Raw genomic sequence first — 23,782 nt, forward strand, 5'->3', positions numbered from 1 at the left:
TATCCAAATAAAGAGGGCCTGAACATCTGAAAGACAAGGACTCAGGGCTCCCTTACAGTTTATCTAGGTATTTACTGCTATTAGCTACAGGGACATTTGGTCATTCTGAGCACATTGCTAAGACAAAAGACAGGCAGACAGCAAACACGAGCACTCAGCACAGGCACCCACACAGCCTGTTAGCTCACACTGACTATTTTGTACTGCTCTCCCCAGGACAAATCTGCTTAAAAAGGAGCTAGCCCTAAGCACCACGGTAATGAGCCAAATGGAGACAGACATTTGGCCAGGAACCAGTCCTTGATTCTACCGCCATTATTTTCCAGTACCAGCACTGCACAGAACTCCAGGACACAGAGCCATGATTTTGGATTTCTTCACAGGGATTAAGGCCATCAAGACTGCCTGGTCTTTCTTGCCTCATCTGTGTTTAGACGAGTTAATTTGATGAGAATAGGCATGTACTTCAGGATTAACTGAATTGTATACTTTTTATCTTTCTGTGGACTGTCCTGGAAGTTTGTCTGTGCTAATTCTCTCAAATGATCACACCACTACCATATACACTAGCAAATCCCAAGCAGAGCATGGAATAACTAGGGCTGGCTATATTAGCAGTTCATCACACAGGCTTTCCAAGCTAATATTTCTCTGCAGGACCATCAGATATAATTCATGTCCTCCATGAACGTGTTGCCATGGATGTTCATTATGAACCTCTTATCCCACAGAGCTTTGTATTTTTTCTCTTTTTTTTTTTTTTTTAATATTAAGAAGATACAATCTGAACAACTATCCAAGAGAAAGTCTGAGTTTGCCATACAAGACAAGAACCATAAACCAGATAAGAATAAAAACATGCAACAAAAAAAAAAAAAAATAATACACCCACTAAAATCAGCGGAGTAGCTAACAAGGTCTGTAGAGTACCCCACTTGCTGGGGCTCTAGAACTTCTGAGTAATAAGATGTGCATCTCCTCTGGTTCACATCTACCTAGCAGACTCTGCACAGCTCTTCAGTATAAGATCTTTCTCCGGGGCAGCAGGTGCTTAGGAAAACTGCAAGACAAAAACCGTAATTCCAGGAAGCAATCACTGATGCTGCTAGCTTCTTTCTCATCCTTAAAAGCAGCCCCAGAAGCCGTTTCAAGGTCGTTGGCAAAATAAGTACCAACCTCAGTGATCAGAGCTAATTCTAGTCATTTATAGAACTGACAGCAAGTAGGTATGTACACAGACTAATTACACAGCCCGATTTCTCAGCAAGGCAGACACCCTTCAGTCATGAATTAACAGCTTAACTGTCCTGACCACAGTTAAATCATTCTCCCTAATTACCCAATTACTTCTCAGACATCCTTCACTCACTCCAGAGAAGGGGAAAATAAGGCAGACCCTAGTTGTTAACACAGTACCTTCCTACAGAGCATTATTTTGAATTCTGCTTGTTCATATTAATCTTGGGAGAACAATGGATTCACAAATATCCCCAGCTATAAAGAGCAGATGTCTCAGCAGCAACTTAGGAATATCAGATGCAACTGCAATAGTTAATTTTTTAACTCATAACTGCAACAGGGAAGCATCAGGATCATGCAACCACAGTATATCTGGGTCTACTGGAAGTCACTGCACAATAGCTTGGAAACTACCAGAATAAGACTAGAGAGCTTGTTTGTTTCTAATAATGCTGTCAGAGAGCTCTTGAACTGAGTATCATGAGTCAAAATTAAAACCCTGAACACTTCAGTTTCAGCCCACCCTACCTAGGAGCACAGAGTCACCATTCAAAGCTCCTTGCCTTACCAGTAAGCTCTACTCCCAGCACTCTGCCTGGATACATTTTAAATTGGGGGTGGGGAAGATACTGTGACCTGCGTAGAAGTCAGTGTTCATCCCTTGTAATACACATTTGAAGTTCAAGGGACTGATCTCCTTCACAGCAGAGGTAACTGAGCAAAATCAGGCTTGACAATTCCAAAGCTGCAACAGCTCAAGTATTTCCTGAACAGAGGAAATGAGCTCTTATTTGTGGCTGCTGTCTATAAGGCAGTAAATGGGATAGCCAAAAATTGAGACTGCCACTGTTTAATCTTTAATGTTGATTCCCCATTATTTCAGTTACAGGATATGGCTGTCTTTAAGAAGTCTGGTTCTGTTTGTTTTAAACATCAGACATGGCTGTAAACTTAGCAGGTCTTATTTTTTTCTGCATAGCGCAGGTACTACATCAATGAATATTTTCCTTTTGGGTTGCTTTCATCTCCCTTCTTACAAACATGTATTTCTGCATACTTAAAATGTGTACTGAAAATAGTCAAGTACTGTTAAGTGTTTTTGCATCTCCATTTAAGCACTTCATCTTGTTAAAGCAGCTTTATGTCACCTTCATTACCACCGTATTCCCAACAGAAGCAGCTATTATCTGTTTCTCAAACATGAGCTGCAGAGAGCCCAAAGGAGGGATAGGCCAGGGTTAAGTGTCATGACATACACGAATTAAAGGAGCTAGCAGGCAATTTTCACCTTTGAAGAGTCCAGGCTCACTTGGACAAGAGTAGTAAGACTTCTCATTGCTCCAAGCAAGACAAATCCAAAGCAAAGAAAGTGAGAATAGAACATGAACATTCAAAACGCCATTATTACCCACACATCACAGGTAAGAGCACTGATAGCAGTTTCTTCTGTCCCACAAATTTAAGTTTAATCCATCTTGAAGAGACCATTTAGCATTTGCACTGCAGAATTATGTGATCCTTCACCTCAATTACTTTTTTCCTATTTTCCCTTTTAGCCTTTGGACTAAAAAAAAAAAAGTACTTAAACTACTAGATCAGCTGCAAAAGCAAGAAAAAAAAATCAAAAGTAGACAAAGTACAGTCAGAGATCATAGAATTTTTTTTTCTTATTATTTTTTTAAATCAGACAGTTGGGTTAGTATCCCAGAGAATAAAGCTTCAAGGAAGTTAAATACAATCATTGTATCTTTCTTGTAATTAAGTAAACTCTAGAAAGAGAAACAGAAGAAAAGTTACGTCTCCAGGAAGACACCACATGGTAAAACATTCAGGCAAGTCAGATCAGGAGATCAGATCAGCTCCTATTGTGCTAGATGCAGCAAGTCTGTTGGCACGCGATGATGAGACATGACTGTGGCAGCAGACTTCCTAAGATCAAAACCCATCTCTTCCCCATTACTATGCTGATGTAACCATGAATACCTTCAAATTGCTATAGCACTAGGAGACATTCAGTAGCACTTCCAAAACACCCAGCACTACAGCACTCACTTCAGTAGGCATCTATGTACCTCTCACATAGATTAAGGCTTATTAACAGGGGGTTTCAGGATACGTTATATTTAGCCTGAAACAGCATTGAAAAGCTGATACTCATAAGTCTGGTAGATTTAGAAATACTCTTCCTCAGTATACTTATTGTTCCATTATGAAACAGCAAATCAAGAACTCCCCACTCCCCATTGTAAATATGCTCCCTCTCCGGCCTTTTTTCTGAGCCACTTAAAAGGAGCTGCCTGAATGCATGGGTGAAGTTCATAGCCCAGCTCCAAGACATTTATTCCCATAAGCCATGAAATCCACTGCAGCAAGGAATTTGCTGGCACTAGCCCCCAGCATGAAGTGGGTACCAGGGACATAAGCAGGGGATGTCTAGTCACAACTGTCAATATCAGTAAATAAAATAGATTCATGTACTTAACTAGAAAGTTTTTGAAGTGAGACACTAAAAACTGCATAGGATAGGCTGAAACAGAATACTCCCCCTCCCTTAAAGGATAGTTTCTGTTATGTGAATTAGTATTTACCACTGCCTCCATCTCAGGGGCATACAAGGGTTCTCATTGCTAGCAGGATTCACCAGCCTAGAGAGGGAGGAGGTGGGGGGAAGCTCTGATGCCTATCAAGGAAAGTGAAACACCTGAAGCTAAGAGCTTCACAACACATGCTAGTATAATCAGGTCTTGAAATTAAAGCAAGAGGCTTGTTAGCTAGTACTTAATGTAAGTGCAAGAAATAGTACTTCTGTCGAATTGCATCTTAAGGTCAAGTGTTAAGCATATTCTTGCTTGGAAATGTAATGCCCTGCATAGATTACTCTCTGAAAAGAGAGTAGTCTTGAATGTTTTCTACTCTTAAAATTAGAAGAGAATGCCTCGGACTTACCTTGCCATTTTGATGAGCTGACTATAGTTCCCTACATGTTGACTAACACCCTCAACTAAGTATTTTGAGACACTTCGGACAGGAGTTGCATTTTAGAAGTATACAAGGTAGGTTTTGGTGGATTTTTATTATTTTTTTAATTATTACCAAGTGAAGAACTGAGGGGTACAACAGTGTAGCAACAGAGAATCAGATAGTTAAGAACTTAGGAGAGTTTCCACCCCTTCCTTCCTGTTGACAGTGATGGCTCCTCTAGAAACTGCAGAGCATTACACTTTCAGCAGTGTTCTAGTGGTAGAAGTCATCATCTCAGACAGCTAAGTCACAAAACCATCTAATATCACAAGTATAATGCCAAGAGCCATCCAGCTCACTTCCAGACCCTCAGGGCATTACATGTTCTTGCTCATAGCTTTTAGCGCTGCTCTTTTATTACAGGGTATCCTGTGTTGGAAAGGTTCCTAAGGTTCTTCAAACCACCCTTTCATCCATCTTCCTGCAGAAGATGCTACCCTATTTCACTCTGAATGGAAGTTTAATTTTTACCTCAGTGTTGATGGTCTTCTACGCATATGTAGAGTGTTCATAGACCACTTGCTTGTGGATGCTTTTGCTGTGATGCGACAAAAGAGTTCCAGAAAATAGGTGCTGTTCATGGCCAGATGATCTTGTCTCAGAATAGGAGAAAACAGGTAATACACTGCAGCCAGTCACCCACGTCTATGGAGATGTGGTTTGAACCAACATAGCCTGACACATTTATCCAGTCTAGCTAACATAAAAGCCCATCTCAGATACTTTGTAAGAAAGCCTTTCCACACACCATTACTGCAGATATTAACTGGAGTCAGAAAATTCAGAGGAAGTGTAATAAGACATTTATTAAAAGTGCTGTCAGTTATATTAAGAGCTATAGTCTAATATCCTTTTTTAAAAAGGCATCTAATTAAAAAATACTAGCTAAAAACCATTCTGGTCACCATGGTTACAGACACATGACCTGCAGTGTTCAATGAAATGTTAGACCAGCTTTGTAGATTGGGAAGAAGTTATCTAAGTGCAGGATCCACCATCTCTATTGTAGAGGAAGAGCTGCTGGGGGCTCCAGAAGAGACACCTGCAAATACCTGGAATAGAAATGCAATCAAGCAAGTTAATATTTTTAGTGACAGGTTTAAAGAAACTTTAAGGATTCCTCTTGAGAAGCACACTGGGGAAGAAAAAACATCCTGCTGCTCCAAGGGAATTGTGATCCACTACATCTGCATACCAATGAATGAACTACTCTTCTGCCCAGAAGAGTTTTCCCCTCAAGATGCTGACAGAAGCTTCAGTTTCAGAAACAGAAGCTGTCCACTATGAGAAGTTTGTCAGTTACGGAGCTGTAGCCCAGGCTGTTCAACCAGAACCATCCTGTGCTTACAACCTTCAAGTTACAAAGCAGTAGCTTCTTGGTTACTTACTTTGAGTGCTTATACTTCTCCTTAATTGCTTGCAGTTGGCAACGGGGAGCATCAAGGCATGCTTTGTGCAGATCAGTCAGGCAAGGCACTATCTCACTTAATGAATATCCAGTGAATGCAGCAAGAGTTTCTGGCTGGTAAGAAGAGGGGAAAAAAATGCTTTTGTTACTCTATTTTAGAGAATATTCACCTGGAAGGTATTTTCTACAGAAGCAGGAACCATTTTCACCATGTCAACAGTTCTCGCTCTAGGTTTAGGCTTGAAAAGGATTCGAGTGTATTCTGCCATCACTTTCACTGTAGGTCATCTTTGGTCTGACAGGAAGTCTAACAGTAATCTTATTCTGCTATAACTATATTGCATCCATTATATCTCTTCTGGATTCTGCTCCCTTCTAAAGCTATTACTCCAACACACCTGAGAGGCCTATCAAGGCCTGCATTACAGCAGCCACTGAGTGTAGTCACTTCAGTGAAGTAGACATTCAGTTCTCCCTTCCCTCCCCAAAGCCCCTGAATTCTAAGGAGTTTGAGACTAACTACTGACAAGTTTTAGTTACAGACTTGACACAAGTGAACATGACAGCAAGGTCCTTCCCATTTCAGAGAGAAGGCAGGATATTTCAGATTGATTTAACATTTGTTAATCAGGTAGACCCAGTAGCTCAGGAACAGCCACTCATCCTAGCATTTCAGCCTTTATAACAAGTTTTGAAGCTACTCAAAGTTTTAATGATAAAGTGCTTGAGCACTTTAGCATGCAGTTGTTTTTCTTACCCAGAAAGACCTGTTCACCGTATAGTTTGCTAGACAGTAGGCTGCTGCAGCGGTTTGTGAAGGAAGGTACTTCAGGAAAGGATCAGCTTCAAGGAGACTCAATTCTGCAAGATACTGAACAAAAAAGCAAGCCGTTCAAACAGAATGGCCCTGTGTGGTAGAATGAGGCCAGTAGACTGAGCACTTAAGTTGGTCAATGGTCTCAGTTTCACTGAAGAAACATGAGTTATGTGTCTGGTGAGCAGAAGTAGCATTCGAGTCCTGTTCATCTTGCAGAAAAACTTGTCATGTTCCAGTGGTAACAAAGACCACTCTTCTGTCAAAGCCTAAACAATCAAAACTATAATGAACTTCTGGTCGCATAATTATCTTTGATGAAATTAATTTTACAGATAGAATACACAATTTTTTGTTAAAAAAGACATTTTTTAAATATTTGTAAAGGAAAAAAGAGGCCATGCTGTCCTCTGAGGATTTTGTTCACATAGGTGGACCTCACTTGGAGATCTGGGCTAAGTGGGCAGCTCTCAAACAGAATTTGGGCTCCGTTTGAACAGGCACTGTACAAAGACTACACCCTTTGCAGCTAAGCAGCAGGTCAGGTGTTTTCCTATCAGCGTGGGTTACCCTGTAACCTGATCTGTATAAGCATGGTACCCCTAGGCAGTTCTGTTGGCATATGCTGTGTCATTGTGTAGCAATATGTTTTACCGTCCTGCCTAGGTCAGGCTTACTAAGCATGCACTGTTGAAGAATGGATTCCTACCACCTCACCAGCAAGACTGACTAGCTGACCAGACAGATAACACCAAGCTTAGTGTTTCAATCAGACACTTATCCAGAAGTCCAGGCACACAAGCCTGCAAAGCATCCATCCTAATAGGATGGTAATTCATACCCTTGCAAAGTTCTCTGTCCTGATACAGACTCCATGCCTCTGAATATACTGAAGGAGGAACTGGTTGATAGTTGGCACCGTGAGGTCAAAAGCCAACACTTTGAGAAGCAGGTGTTCCATTCTTAGCAGCTGCCTCTTTGTGTATGTATCATCTGTTATATACACAAATTCATCCACTTCTGGTGGGTAGATTTCTTCGTATTTCCTTCAAAAGAAGCAGAGAAGCCACATTTGTCAGTTTAAAAGTTAGGGTAACAAGAAGCTTTTCACCCATATCAGGAGGAGCACATGCAATTAAGACTTGCTGAGAGTTCTTATTTTAATCCTTCCTCCAGTCTGGGTAAGAATTGAGAATCAGCTCTGGGGGGCAAAGATGTTTAGAGGAACTCCAAGTCACTAGTCTAGATAGACATACACTCACATTAAGAGTTTGCTACTAGTCAGGAGTGTTAAAGAGAAAGTTTCAGTAACACCATGCATTCCAGATAAAAATCCTTGCACTCCTAGGCTTTGTTGGGCACCCTGTCTGTTTAAAAACAGTTCAAGGCTAGTTGCAGATTGCAGCTTTTAATCTATTACAGCCTTATGGGCTAGCAGCCTAATACAGTAGTGTTTTTCTTCTGCTGTTATAGTTACAAGGTTTTAAGGTTTTCCCACTACAGTTACTTAATCAAGAATATTAAGTATTTAATTCAGCTAGTGCCAAAGTAGGTCAAGTGGCAAATCTAAAGACACCAGGAAAAGCTACCTACCACTGCAAGCTTCACTCCCTCAAATTAAACAAAAAGATTGTCCTAAAAGTAAGTTTTAGCTCACTGATATCTTCTGAGATAAACACTCACGCAGCCAGAAGAATTGCTGCTGTTCCGACAAGCTGCAGCTTCCCTCTGAGAACTGACATACAGGAGAGAAACCTGTCCAGGTAGTTCACTGCCAAGTATAATGTCTCTGTCCGAAGTTTATATTCTTCCCCTACTTCCACCAGCCAGTCTACCAAGATGGCACGCATTCCTGATGTGATATCTGGTTGCTTCCTCATGTAGTGGGGCTTGGGCCTGTATTTAATCTGTTTGGAGAGACAGGTGAAGAATCAGGTTGCTTACCCTGAGAAGGACCACTGAAGGCTGAGCTGATTAAGATTCTATAAACTTGTACCAAAAGGAACATGAGCAGTTACACTATTAATAACTAGTTACTAGCTACAGTTACAGTACTAGCAGTATTAACTAGCAGGATCTCTAGAAAACTGAAGAGATAAGAGCTACTGTGTTAGTAACAGAAAAGTAAAGGACCTCCTGGACAGTCAAGTTCAGCCCTTGCACATATAAGCAATTCAGGAAGACAATGACAAACAAATCAGTTTCCCCCCCCCCCCTCCTATTGAAAGACTGCACTTTACTGGTCTGATACAGAATGACCAAAAAAAAATATTAGAGCAAGAGACCTGTCAGTGAGGTCACATCTAACTGCTTCAGTAATTCTGCAGCTTTCAACTCCCATCTGCAAGAACTCTTCATCCCTTGGAGTCAAGAGATGCTCGAACAGTGGGGTATTTCTGGGATGCAGAGTAATACCTGCAAGATCTCATCACTGTCTAGAAGCTGCCTATGAACCTCTCCAGCTGGAGAGATGGATTTTACTGCTTGCTCAGTGGCTGCCTAGACTTATCCTGGAGCAACCATACAGCTTTGCAGTATTGCAGCCCACCACATACCAAATATCTCTAGGTTTGTTAGAAGACACTCACTTCAGCTTCTCGGAGGTACTGATGAATGTCTTCTGCGTACTCTCCCACAGTCATTAGAGTTACGGCATCTCCCATCTGCTGCTCAGGTTGGGACCTGAAGGATGTATCCACTAGCATAGGAGAACCTAGCAGGCAAAAAGAGCCAGAAAGACACTTGGGTAGTTAGCCTCTTCACCTTCTCTTGCTATTTCTAGCACAGCAGAAATGTTGTGCGTCACCTAGACGCAACTAAAGTTATCTTGAAGCATTACTTATTGCAAAATAAGCTACTCACCAGCTCACCACAATTCATGATCAACTGCACGTACCTGTGCTACAGATACCATGTATTAACCATGGTTACCTGTACTCAGATCCAGCAGTAGGTGAATACTGGATGTCATTGCACTAGTATCCAGTTCACACAGGCTTGATTCCAGCTCTTCATCCACTTGGTAGCTGTAGTTTTCTTTCTGTTCTGGTTCATCTATGTAGATGGCAAACCCCTGCTTTGACGCAGCACTGACCACGCAGCTGGATAATTCATCTTTTCCAGCCGGAGGGATGGCGTTCTTGGAGACGGAGAAGTGTCTGGTAACAGCAGTACTCTGAAACAGGGCACATAGCAATGCTGTGGCAGGGCAATTCAGGAAGAAAACAAACAGTATCGGTTGTTTTAGAGAGGCAAATCACTTTCCTTGATTAACAAAGCAAGGAACAGAAGTTAATTGGAAAAGCCACCAACTACAGCTGGCACTATGGAAGCACTGCTTGTTGCTGTAAGAGAGAATAAAGCAAGGGCACTGCCTGGCCCTGACGGCTGGCAAGTGCAGGGTCTGCTTCACATTCAGTGTAGCATGGAGCAGGTTTTAGAAAGTGCAGCAAGTTAGGGCAATGAGAAGAAGCACTCAGGCACCATCACAGGCTTCCAAAAGCATTTTATGTCAAGTTACAAACCAAAGTTGGAACTGCTGAGCTTAAGCACCACAAACCCCACGACTTCAGCTTGCGAACAGGATACAGTCCTTGACGTTATCTACTATCTGTGAGCCACCAGTTGAGTTAGGGGCTTCAAAAAGTCACACCCAAGAAGACTGCACACACGCAGCTGCTGGCTGAGGTCCTGCAAGTCAGCACAGCTCCATTTCCCCTGCCCCAGCAGCCAGCTCCAGGAGGGCTGGAGGACCACGCATCAACACCCAGCTGTGAACTCAGCTTCTTAAGCACCCCAGCACCCTGACAGGAATGCGAGCAGCTACACAGCAACGGGATGTTCAGGCAAGCATCAGCAAAGAGACTTTTTTTTAAGCTATCCCCTACATTTTACAGCACGGATGACCTGGAGCCCACCACCCCCACGCCTTTACCTGCAGCCTGGAGGGGAGCAGCGGGCCGGCAGCCCCAGAGCCCACGCGGAGGGGAAGGGACGAGCATTGGTGGGGAAGGAAGGAAGGAGGGAAGGAAAGAGAAAGTAGCCAGCACGAACAGGGCTCACCTGGCCGCCGGGCCGCTGCTGCCCGTTCTCCACCAGCACCCCCAGCACGGCCCGGCCGCCGCGGGGGGCAGCGGGGCAGGGCTCCCGGCGGCCCGCCCGGCTCTTCTCGCCGGTGCGGTGCATCGCCCCGGCGTCGGCACCTTCCGGGGAGAGAGAGGGGAAATAAACGGGGGGGGGGGGGGGGGAATAATAAAAAATTAAAATAATAAAAGTTCAAATAATATAAAAATTAAAAATAAATAAAAAATAATATTTATGTAAACAAATAAAATTAAACAGTACTTGGTTGAGGAGCAGCCACGCCTGCCCTGGGAAGGAAGAAAGGAAGGAAGGAAGGGAGGAAGGAGGGATGGATGGATGCAGGGACGGAGGTGGGGAGGCAGCGCCGCCGCCCCTATATAGGCGGCCGCCGGCGGCTGTTGGCCGAGGCCAGTTGGAAGCGGCGGCCGCAACCCCCGGCGCAGCCGCCCTGGCGGGGCAAGCGGCGGCGCCGGGTCGCCATGGAGACCCCGCCCGGGCCGGCCCTGCCCCGCCGCGGCCTGGGCCGCGCTTCCCCGCCCCGCTCCGCCCCGCGGAGGTGGAGGAGCCTGAGGGGGGTCGCGGGGTGGGGGGGGGGGGGGGGGGGGTGTCGGTTGTGTCCCCCCCCGTCCCGGGTGTGGTAGGGTGAAGGCAGGCTGCTGGAAGTATGGTAGGGATAGTATGGAGAGTTTGTGGAGTGTCCCAGGGAGGAGTTGTTCGGAGGGTGAGGTGGGCAGAGCATCCTGGAAGCAAGAGGGTGTGTGTGGGGAGTGAAGGAAGGCAGAAAGAGCAAAGACCAAACGAGATACAGCCAGGAAGCGACACTGAGAATAACAAGAGATCTGTGATTGCGCTGCTGGCAGGAAAAGACCAAGGAAGGACTGGAGTGCTTTAAACACAGCGCTTTGTTGGCAGGAGGCACCGGGGACGCTGAAGGATTTAATGTCTTTCAGCATCAGAAGGTCCCCAGTGGTGAGGATGCCAGCAGTAGGATGGCCAAAACCTCATCTCTAAATAACCTATATAACAAATCATATACACTATTAAATTATTAATAATACTACTTTAATACTAATATTGACAAATATCAATTGCAAATATAATTACTTTATTAATAAAGCTTATAAGGAAGGAAGCAAGTCTGCCTGATGCTATTAAAGGACTCGACGATTAAGCCCTGGAGCCCCAAAGTCTCTCTGAGAGTTCTGGCTGGACAGACAAGTTACCCAGTTAGGAGAGAAATGCCGAGGGGTGCCCAGCTCAACAAGGGGAAAACAGGCTGGGGCAGGAACCAAGTGAGATTAATTTGAGTTTTCGGAGGGGTCTGGGAACGAATAATCAGTTATTAAATGACAATAGAAGCTTTATGGAAACAGTCAAGGTCAAAAGAATTTGATTTCCCCTTTTGTAAAATGAGGGAAAAAATATTTTGGTTTATTTTAGTATGGATTTGACTCTTGTGACACTTTGATAAAGTCAAAACAAGGGGACAACTGCAAAACTGATTGTGAAGCTGTGCACAGGAGCAGTTCTCAGTTGTCAGGGTGGAAACACAGAGCTTTATAAGAGGAATTAAGCAGCGGTTTGTCTGATATCACCAACATTTTTCAGCAGTGGTGCAGATAATAACACAGATAGCAGACTTAGTGAAGTTGTGGATGACACCACCGATGGTGCTGGGAAGGGCAATGGCTATGCTGGGGAACAAGATGTGATTTCATCATGACAAACTGGAAAAGTGGGATGCTCCTGAAGAAAGACAAGCTCAGGGCTGGAGACCAGACGTACAGGATGGGGACCAGCTGCTCCATGAAGAAGAAGCAGGAGGCTATAGTGAACCTCTGATGGAGCATGAGTGACCACGTTCCTGGCTGTCCTAGCATGAGCAAACAGGAATGTAGAATGTGTGACAAACGACCCCTCTGAAAACCCATAGTGAGGACAAAAGGCATTGACTGGTCTCTGTGTTCAATGGGAAGAGCAAGCAGTACGAGAGTTTTAACCCCAGCATGAGGTTTATGTTAGACATCAGGACTGTGGTGCCCCAGAAGAGATGGCATGGAAAGTTTGTGGGACTTCCCCCTTTGCAGATTTGTAAGACCAAGTTAGAGTAACTGCTGTCAGAAATGACTCTGCCATGGGCAGAGTTGTGGTACGTCTTGAGATGCTCTCCAGTAAGATGTAGGAGCTCTGATCCAAAATTTGGATGCAACAAGCAAGAAGTCTTTTCCCAGACCTGCTTTTAGCAGTTCCAGGCTGTAGTAAGGTCTGTATTTGTTTCTTCCCATATTTCTCAAATGTTTTTTTTTTTACTTTTTTTTTTTTTCCAAATGAATGTACTGTAGGAGGTAAGTGGTATATCTCAAGATGAAAAATGTCGCCTGTATTTGATCTGTAGGTATCACAGCGGCGCTGTCACAGCAGGTCAGGGGACAGAAAGGTGCACTGTGCATCAGTGTCCTTCCTGTTCCTTACATCATCTCTAAACCACAAGTTTGCACAGGAAAGACCTCACTCAGGAACACTTCTTTGAACATTTTCATGCACAGTGTTGATTTTTGGAATTAAGTATTTGACATTAAGCATCAACTTAAGCATAACTTTTGAATTACATAACTAATAAATACCCTTTATACCATTGGTTTGATCGGATTACTCAAAAATATATTAAGAAAATCCCATGCTACGAAATATGTAGAATCTATAGCAGTCTAAGAAGGTGGATATTAATAAAAACCATTTCAGAAAATGTGAATATTCTACATTTTAATTAAATTGTTCAGTTTTGCTAACATTTTTAAGCAAAAGGCTTTTGAAACGTACATATTTTGAGTTAAAAAAAAAAAAAAAAAAAAAAAAGAAGCCCAGTCTCACACTTCTTAGCAATAAAGAAATAAACGTGATTTTTCTGTCAAAGCAAAATTTTTCTTTCACTTTAAATTACAATTTAGCAATGCTATCCTAATTTAGGAGTATCAAAACTCTGATTTCAGTCTCTAATTATATTTCAAGTAGCTGGCACTACTCTTCTAACCTTAAATCAATACTGGCTGCTAGCTGCAAAATCTCCTGTGAGAAGAACCGAAGTTGTGTATTCAAGAGCAAGATGTTAGAACATAAACAGTGAGGGCATGATTTAGGACACTCTTTCTGTTGGGACACCAGGGAGATGATGGCTTTAGGCTCAGATCCCTGAGGGCATTTATGTCCCCAGTGCTCTGGCTACCCATCCATTCACATTCTGTGTGGCCTGGCCCTGGCAAGGACTCACTGCTGCTCCCACCCATGCACTCCCAGAAGGGTTTGTGTGGTCCTAAGGCAAACCAAAACCTACTCCACCTGAAAAGTAACACAACCACAACAGCAAGGCGGTGTTGTTTACAGCTGGGTCAGTTCTCTGGTCTGGGTTTCCAGACCACAATGGGAGCAGTAGGGCCTTCTATGCAATGATTAAATAAATCTGAATTGTGCATTTTATCAATTCATGCTTTTTTTTTTTTTTTTTTTTGGGGGGGGGAGGGCTATACAGCAAGTGCATATTTTCAGATAGGTAAATGAAATGTTCTTTGTGAAAAATGCCTGTAGCTTATAAAAATAACCTTACCTCTGTTCTGCCCAAGCCTGTTTTTCTGACAGCTCACTCTCTCCATATGGTGCTTGTCACGAGAAATGTCTGAACTTGGTAGTTAGAGGTCTAACACGTAATTCACATTCATAGAAAGATCATGTGTCACTCCCAGCCAAGTACATGAACAGCAATTATTTACTGAATTCATCTTCAGTCAGTAAGCAGCTTTCATGTCTGAATACCCCTCATATTCATATGCCATTTAGATGTAACTGGAGAATCTCAGCTACCCAACAGATGACTTATTTATATTTTTATATATGAGCAGATTATGGATGTCCTCAGTAGTCGTATAGTACATTAGTGTAACTGAAACGCCTCTCAGATAGCTTTTAATGAGGTTATTTAAGCTCCAGTTTCTCGGGAACCCTTTGAAACAGCCCAGTATGGATTGGTACCTGAGGGAGGCCGGTGAGCTTTGCCAGCTACTACTTAATTGTAGCAGCAGATCAAATCAAGCTTCGGACCCTTAATCATTTACTTCTGAGCTTCCCTCCGTGTGCCTGAGAGGAAACTGAAGCCTTCCTGAGTGGACTCCTTAGGGCTTCTGGCAGTAATTACTGTCTTACTGAAGACTATCATGACTTCTAGGAAGACAGAGAAGTCAGAGCAATCCCTGGCTTGGCAAGGATGCTTCCTTTGTGGCCCTGGAAGAAGTATTAAAGGCCTGGTTAGGACTTGTCTCTGACATCACGTGAATCTTTCCTAGCTCCTTTCTCCTTTTTTTTTTTTTTTTTCCCCTCTGAATGAGGAAATTTCCAAACTCAGTACCTTTCTCAAATAAAGGGACTTCTATCATCCCATGCCTTGGGAGCAGGAACGGTCTCTTGCTTTCCACTCTGAGGAGCGCTGTTAAGCCCCAGCTTTTACACAGCAAACTCCACATGGACTTCAGTTTCCGCTCTGGGCCGTGGAGAGTGACTATGCTGGACCTCCAGTTCTGCCCCATTGTCAGACCTTCCCAAAATGCCAAGGAAGGTTTCTTCAGAGATCCAAGAAACATATTTTGCTTAAAATTTCCCATTAGAAATGCTTGAAGATTGGACTCTACTATACCAATTTTTTTTGGTAAGATTGTTTACAGGAGAGAGAAATGCTGTCTGTACAAATGCAGGTGCTTGGTACTGTACCCAGGAGCAGAAGAGAGATGGAGCACACTCTGTTTTTTCCTTCCTTATTCAATGCAGAGTTTTTTAGCTACCACCATCACATGCCCCACCTGGGGTCTTGGTTGTGTCACCATTTGGGAACATCCTTTACCTCTGTGGCTTGAAGCCACATGATTCACTCTAATTATGTTCTAATTATGAGCATACAGGGGCAGAACTGCCTTTTGAAAGGAAATCACAGCATATATTGACCCAAAATATTTTCCTGCATATTTCTTCCTCTCATGAGCATGAGAAGGACACAGCTGCTTCAGAAGCTGACAGCAGCTCCCTCTGTCCACAAACCAAACCACCCTCAGGTGTCCCCTTCCTTCTTCACTCTTTTAGGTGCCTTTTGATCCCTATTGTCTTTTGATCCATAAGTTTTCAGCTTGGACTAAATAGCAATTTTGCATGCGGCCTGGAAGTAGTATCCTCATTGGCAATGAAACAGCCGTTGTCTTACAAATACACACAGTTATAAACTGGTAGCTGTTAATATAAGACTGTTGCAATTTCCCAGCTTGTTTCTCTAGGTCTAATAATGCATTACAACAATATTCATATAAAACAAACAAACAAACAAACAAACAAAAACCATTCAGGCAGGACAGACAGAGTTACCAAGACCTTTGCCAGGTCGCATTCAATGTTTAGGCAGTTTTTTCGGACCAATGTACTGAGCAATCACCCAGCAGCTCCTCTGAGGGCAGCCCATTGCAGAGCCACCATGAAAGTCGCACTGCATGGCAAATTTAATGCGCGACTGCGTCAGACCTTGAAAAACGTGCTGTAGGTGCAGTCTTGAAATTCAGAAGGTTTATTAAAAAGGATTTTGAAATCTCTTTGAGAATAATAGCAGTGCCTTGATGCAGTGACCTGCAGGGTCCCATCAGGACCATGTTGTGTGGTCTGACAGTGGTGGTGAAGAACATGATTCCTCTTCTTTTGTTTGGCTGTGATTCATAGAGTCATGTATGACTCCTGACTGTAGTTTGCTTTGATTATTGTACAAGTATATTAATTTCACATCATTTAAGAATCCATAGATTTTATCTTCAGTTTCATTGTGTTGCTGAACTATCAAAATCAGAAAACGATGGCCAACAATTGAGACATGAGTCCAAGGCTCAGGAGTTGTCGGCGAGGGCATACAAACAAGACAAAGACATAGGCTTGGCTCAACCACCAGCTCTCCATATAGATAGATATATATATACTGGATATTTAGCACAAGCCCAAATCAACACTGAGGTCCAAGCTCACCTGGGATGCCTGTGCATGAAGGCCCACAGTGAACTGTGAGTTTGGACAAGCTCTGTAGCCCGATGGGAAAAAGCTCTGTGCACCCAACAACCTAACAGGTAGGATTACATATGGCTGGTAGTGTGAGTAGTCACAGACACAGCCTACATTGACTTGCTTATGATAATGCATTAGAAAGAATCAGAAAATGTACACCACCATGCAGGTCAGTCATCTACAGTTGCAGTACCACCTTGACATAGTTACTGCTGCAGTTCAGGCTCATGGAGGATGGTGTTTTTCAGCTATTCATGAGCACAGTTCAAGGGTTAGCATGGCCAGCTGATGTACAGACCCCTCATTTTAATAGATAAGAGAACCTAGTACTGTAAGTTTTTCTGAGCTATATTCCTAGGTGTGGAAGAAATGATCTGAGAGCAAGGACAATGCTGATTCAGCACCCTCCAGAAACTCAGAGGCCATAATTGAAAGAGGTTGTCAGGATGCAATCAAATTAGTAATATCTGCCATCTGGTTTCCTTTCATCTTCTTGTGTTACTTCTTTTGCCATTCCATAACTTTTCCAAATTCCCTAAGCTTTTTCAAAGTTACACTTGTCCAAAAGAAAAAGAAAACCAGAGTTATCATTCATTCTGTTGCCTTCACATGCAAAAAAGAGGACAGAGTGAAAAAGGAGACAATGCTGTGTTTAAATCAAAGTTTAAAACCCGGAATTGCTTTTCTAAAATATTTCAGCAAAGTGTTTTTTTTTTTTTTTTTTTTAAATAGCTATGTTCTGAGTCCTAGAAGATGGGAACTGCGTTGGAAGCTGAGGGAGGGGGAGACTGTTTCTAGAATATATTTAATTTTTTTTGACTGGCCTTTACTCCAAAATTTATGGTGCAGGTTGTACTGATTATCTAGTGTACACTGGTATACCTTAAGTGGGCTACATGTATTCCTGTCTGCTGACGCCATGTGTAAAATTCATCTATAATTTACAGGGTGTGAAAGAAACTACCTTCTTTCAATGAACAAGTTTCTTTAAACTGTTGCATATGCATACCTGATGTCCTTGAAAATCTACATTTCATCTCTACAATGTTTCTGTGAATGATGTCTGCATACCTTTAAGTTTTAAAGCATCAGTTTTCCTCAGGCTTCTCTCAAAAATAGTTGATATTTGCCATTCAGAATCATTCAGTGACTAAGTTTGCTTGCATAACTTTGCCAGTGTTCTCTATTACATAAATTCCACTAGGTTTCATGCACTAAACCGCTAGACCCTACAGTTGTAAAAAAGAAAGCAGTCACACACACCCCTACAATTTTACATTGTGCAAAATTACATTTTTTCTGCATGTATTAGGGCTCTGTTGTAATACAAGCTTTTGTGTATTTTCAAAAAAACTGACTTTATAAGGTCAACTAACTTAAAGGCTTAGAGTTAAAACTTTCTTCCTAAATAGAGAACTTAGATAATAACCCTTACTCATTACATGCTTGATATCAGATTACACAATACCAAATGGAGAGGTGAAATTTACTTCAAAAGTGAAACGAGCGATTTTCCTCAAACCAAATCACCAGTTTGGCAAGTGTCAGACTGCTTGCAAGATCAATCAAAAGCAGCCCATTCCATTACATAGAGTGCTAAGAGAAAATTTCTGATCATATTCTGATCATTGCTATACTTCATGCCACTATAGCTTGTATACTAAATGTAAAGCTGGTGTGAAGTAATTCTTATTATTTCTGTGATTCTTATTATTTCTGTGATTATACAGAAATATGGAGCCATGAGGGGGAACAACAGATGAAGGACTGTAATAAACAGAGTGTTCCCGAAAGTCCATTCTGCAGAGCAGCAGAGCGCTGTGCAAGGTTGGTGTAAGAAGAGCCCTCGAAAGCAGATTCCTGTTTGCCAATACTGAATGTCTTCAGAGTCACAGCACAAAATCCATGTTCTTGGCAAACGCTGTGCAAGGTAAAACTGCAACATTTGCTTGTATTGTTCACGTACCCATCCTCCCCTTGCTATAGAGGACAGAAACACTCAGTGGAAGTCTCAGAGTGTCTAAGTGAGGAAGGAAGGGATGCAGGAATATACAGACAGAGCTGTAAGCATCATCCCCTCTGCAGCAGAGTGCTTGCTTCCATGCTTGCAGCTGCCTTGTGCATGGCATGGTTGATGCTGGGAGCAACCTGATGTGTCCCTTGTCCTTATGGTCTCTGTGGGCCAGCAGACCTTGGGGCACAGCCTGCATGCAAATCCCAGCTGTCCTTGTGCTATGGGATCAAGGGACGCCTCCAGGAATAATCCTTTGCCGTTTTGTCTCATGTCTGGTTGCAGAAAGAACTCGGCACAGAGAGAAGTGGTAAACTTTATGCCAAGCTTTATACCAGCTTTATTCTAAGCTGGCATAAAGCACCAGCATTTACAGCAGGAATCAAAGTCTAAAGCCTTGAGCAGGTGCAAGATTTTCCCCTTTGGGCTTGCAATGATCCTAACCAGAAGGCTATGGTGCATCAGGGAGTTAGTGATCTGTATAGCAGTGAGGCTGTGCACACACAGGTGGGTGCTGTGCTGCATGTACAGCTTGTCCTGTGCTGTGCCGTGTCGTGCCATGCCGTGCCATGCCATAATCCCATGGCCACAGCATAAAGGCAGCCGGGTGGTGGTAACAGAGGAGCCTGCGGGCAGCTCCCACTCAGTACCAGCGACTGCACCACCTGCGTGGCCTTGCCTTTATCAAGAAGCACAGCAAAAAGTTGTCACATGAACGTGTTGCTGCTTGACAGTAGGAATGACAAATACAGACTTTGTCTTCTAAGAAAATTCTGTAAAGGGTCTCAAAACCAAAATGTCAGCAAAGCTTGGTACGGATGGGACCTGTACTGCATGCCATGCCCTGAGCAGAGGGGTCTGTCCAGTGCTGCACAGCTTGAGGTTCCTAGCACCTCAAGGGATGTAAGGTTACCTGTCTTCTCTTTATTGCATTAGCTCCAATAAATGGTATTTTAAGCTGTATCTTATGTAGCCTGAGCGTCTTTCCTACTGGGACCACAAGGTATGCTGACCCCAGTGCCTCGCACTCCAGAGAAAGCAGCAGAATTGCCTTGAGCTGACCCCAAAGATGTGTCTGAGTCAAGTGGTGTGGACAGGTGACACACACAGCTTCAAACACTGACAGCTTTGGGGCTGCTTTTTCACAGCAGTTGAGGGCTGCTCCTAGGAGCTTTGTGGCTGTGTAGGCTGCCCAGCACCATTGCAGTTACTCCCAGTTCACCCCAGAAGGACAAGAAAATGAGGTCTTTTGGTATCAAAACAATCATAGGATTAAGCTTTCATTAAACTATACCCCTTAGTGCTGCATGTGAAGGGAAAATATCAAGCTTAAAATCAAACATTCCTTCTGTCCTTATTTTATTCCCTCACAAGCTCTGCTGTATCATAAAGCAGATGATAGTGTACTTTAGCGCTGTGCATGTTTTAAGTGAATGTCCTTCACACAACATTAATATCTCAAACCTCCTTTTCTTTTCAGAACAACACAGGGAAACACTCATAACTTTGACAAAACCTTGAAACGGCTCTGCATAATTCAAAAATAGACATTTTGGGGTTGTTCAAGTCACTCTGTTGAATAACTATCTGGCTCTAGCACCTAGACCTTTCTGCCAGAAATTGCTGAAGTGCATGCTTAAACGCCCTTGTTGTATACTAGATTTTTTCCTTAATCAGGCTCCTAATTTATGATACCCATATTCACAGCATCTGTTACTCAGCTGGTTTTGACAGCTGCTGTTAATCTGTACTCAGAAGTTGACAGCTGAAAACTTGAGGAAAGTTCATGTTTTGACTTGATGACCCTATGGAAGCTGGCTCTTCAGCTCCATTTCTGATTACAGACAAGCTCTTCCCAGAGTGCAGCATCGGGACATTAAAAGAGCAGTTATTTATAATTTGTTGCTATCAGGTCTGCTTATTCTTGGTAGTAAACAAGTGACTTGTAGGTATAGAAAACAGATGAGTTTTGTATGCATGACTAGTAATATTTTGGTGAAGATCAACTACCTGTGACAGAATTTGAGGTAAAAATATAGCAGCAGTAATCTTGAAAAGCATTCTTTTATCATTGCTGTTTTGAAAAGTAGGTGCAACACTCAACATCTAGAGTGTTGGGAAGGCAAAAGCTACTCACAAAGCCCTCGTAGGATCACAGAATCATTTAGGTTGGAAGAGAGCTCTAAGATCATCAAGTCCAACCCTCAGGTCAGTAGGATGCTCTGTGCTGGATGTTGACAGGGTGGTGACTTTTCTGGGACTTTTCACATGCTAAAGTTCATACTGTAATGCTTTGTTACAGCTACACTAAAGGATGAAAGCAGAACTGGTCACAGTATTTGAAGACTTTTAAAATAAATTTCTTAATAGTATAGCAATTTGATATGGCATTGTAGCTTGTAATAGAATGAAGCCAAATGCCAAAACTTGTAGTTCTTAGATTTCAACAATTTAACTTCTTGATATCACAGGCACTTATTTCAAATTAAATTGAAAGTCTCTGTTGAAAGCGTGAACAACTTCTGAACAAAAGTGATGCATGTTTTGTTCTGTTTTGGTTTGTTTTTGGAGGGAATGATCAGAATGACAACTATTTATCAGAATTAATCATGAGATGCAACTGTTGTTTTCTAGCTAGCTCAGCACAACCAAATTCTGCATTGCTTGGATCTAGTAATGGTTTCATCTAAATTAGACGAGAGCTTGTCCTCTGAACTCTTTGCGTTATATTTTCAGTCCATGGCTTCGTGCTACCCTGCAGTGGTGAAGGGAGATGGGTGTTCAGACAGAGGGTGGGAGCTATTGCTGGGTGGTTTTTGTGTCCCTGGTGGTCTGTTTCCCCTAGAAGTCAGTGGTAACATTCTCCAGAAATGTTAGATGGTCTCCTTAGACATCAGCACGGATTTTAATAACCTGAGAAGCAAATAGGCTGTACGACACAGACCAGAACAGGAGCATTGCAGTGTTACCTTTTTCAAACTCAAACAAAAAATACAAATATATGGCTGCTTGCAACAGCGCACTGTTCATCACAAACTGTATGCCAGGATCATTAGCCTAACAGCCTGGCAAGTGTATTGAAAGAGGAAATAAAAGTTTCCTCTCTTCCATTTTCTTCTATTACTTGGAGAGTTCTCCTGCCTTTTTCTCTGGTTTATGTATTTTAACCGGAATATTGTGTGGTTTCTCCACAATGTAATTCTAGTTGGCCCTTGGTTATCTGAGTAAATTAGTTAATGATGCTTGCTCATTGCAATTAAACTTTCCCATTGCAATTATCTGAATCGTGCTGTTTCAAGTTTTCTGTAATGAATCTGTGCTCATAATCACAGCACATTGCTAACAAATGCTTGCAGTAGATGTATGGTTCAGCATTGCTCATGTAGGTACACAGCAGCTACTGTTTAACGTAGTTGAGCTCACACATTCTTATTGCATACTGCATGCTTTGCTGGTGATAAATGACAGCCATTTTTCTCCACTGCAGCCAAGAACAGAGATTAAAACTCTAGATACCAATCTGATCTCACAGGTCATAGCTTGTCTGTGTAACCCGTTTTATGTTATAACTGATAGCAGTAAAATGTCTTTTATCAGCCTTGTTTATTTATGTCCCTGATTCACAGTGACGATGATTTATAGAGCACCTGTAATTGCAAGTGTATATATCTCATGAAAATGCAATGTGTAACTGGAAAAAATGACCTTGTGGGAGGGAGAGATATTAAAAGTCTACTATGAATAAAATAAATGCTAACAATAGAATAATCCAATTACTAAATAGAGAACAAATCTGTTTATAAGCAGAGGAGAAAGGTAATTAGAGGGGGAAAATAAAGGAGGGAAAAATCCAGTACATCTAATTTACATTGTTTAAAACCTATGCAGAACTGTTCACATAGTCATCTGTGCTCTTTGCCTTACTAACATTCGTCTTGACTGCATCTTGGAAAGCCAAGAAGCTTTGAAATCATAGGGTTCAAATTTCCAAACTCAATGAGGAGGTGAATAAGAGCTCATGAGATGAGAACTATAATGTGTAAAATGCGACTGATGATCTTAAAAGGGAAAAACGATGTCTGAAAACAAAAATATTGACAATGTAGCAAGAGTTGCAGAAAAAAAAAATTAAAAAAGTGTGCTTTAAAAAAATAAAAAAGCCCTACAAGAAGAGATTTAAGTATCTCAACATCTGATCAAGCAGAAGACTGAAAGATGACAGGATTGCATCAGGACTCCCATGGGAAGAAGATACCAAACCTGACAGGCTCGTTTATTTCAGCAGACACTGCGATGATAAGATCCAATGACAGGTACCTGAAAACAGTCAAATCCCAATTAGACATAAAGCAAGTGTTTGTAACAATCAGATTGATTACCCATTACAGCAACCCCTGGGGGAGCAGGATGTCTTTGAAATTTTCAATATGCCTCTACTTAAGATATACATTATCTAAAAGATATACGTGCTACCAGACTATATAATGGAGTAATGGGGGAAAAAAAAAAAAAAAAAAAAAAAAAAACTGTGGTACGTTAATAGATAGAAAGCTCAATGAGATGAAATAACAGGCCCTTAAGATCAAAGCAACTCTATAAGATCGAGGCAACTCTTGTCTGAAAATCGGTTCCTGTAGAGTTATACTTGGGCTGTAGCAATCCTGCCTAGATGACCCCATAAGCTTTCACTGGCATGTTTATATTTGCCTGATTCCCTACAATGGAAGCAGTTCTTTCCTCAGAAAGCGCAGTAAAAGAACTACAAACACTTTCTTCCCTTTCTAGTCTGGACAGTCAAGAGCTTGGGGTCACATTCCTCTGTCCTACAGGTGCTATCTTCTAATTTGAAGAGAAATGAAATTTCTCAGCACCTGGCTGGAAATGCCCAGAAAGGCTTCTCCTCTGAATGTTCTCCTTTTATGCTGACTGGGCCTGATCGCTGGGTTGCCCTTCAAGTGCCGCGCGATGACACTCAAAATAATCTGCTCCATGAGCTTCCCTGGTACTGAGGTCAAACTAACAGGCCTGTAGTTTCCCGGGTCTACCTTCTGGCCCTTCTTGTAGATGGGCGTCATGTTTGCTAGCTGCCAGTCAACTGGGACCTCCTCTGATAGCCAGGACTGCTGATAAA

At 42.4% G+C, this 23,782-nt stretch overlaps 1 protein-coding gene across 1 annotated transcript; it reads right to left on the reverse strand.

Annotated features, from left to right (window-relative positions):
* Positions 1-3,999: 3,999 nt before the first annotated feature.
* On the reverse strand, positions 4,000-11,004 carry CCNA1 (cyclin A1). Its single transcript, XM_040543574.1, has 9 exons — positions 10,827-11,004; positions 10,545-10,684; positions 9,414-9,657; positions 9,071-9,195; positions 8,166-8,389; positions 7,324-7,528; positions 6,426-6,539; positions 5,649-5,782; positions 4,000-5,312 (listed from the first exon to the last, which is right to left on the reverse strand). The coding sequence occupies exons 2-9, from the start codon at positions 10,665-10,667 to the stop codon at positions 5,261-5,263; spliced, it is 1,221 nt and encodes a 406-aa protein (XP_040399508.1). The 5' UTR covers positions 10,668-10,684; positions 10,827-11,004; the 3' UTR covers positions 4,000-5,260.
* Positions 11,005-23,782: the final 12,778 nt, after the last annotated feature.

This window comes from Cygnus olor, chromosome 1 (genome assembly GCF_009769625.2).
Source record: "Cygnus olor isolate bCygOlo1 chromosome 1, bCygOlo1.pri.v2, whole genome shotgun sequence".
Lineage (NCBI taxonomy): Eukaryota > Metazoa > Chordata > Aves > Anseriformes > Anatidae > Cygnus > Cygnus olor.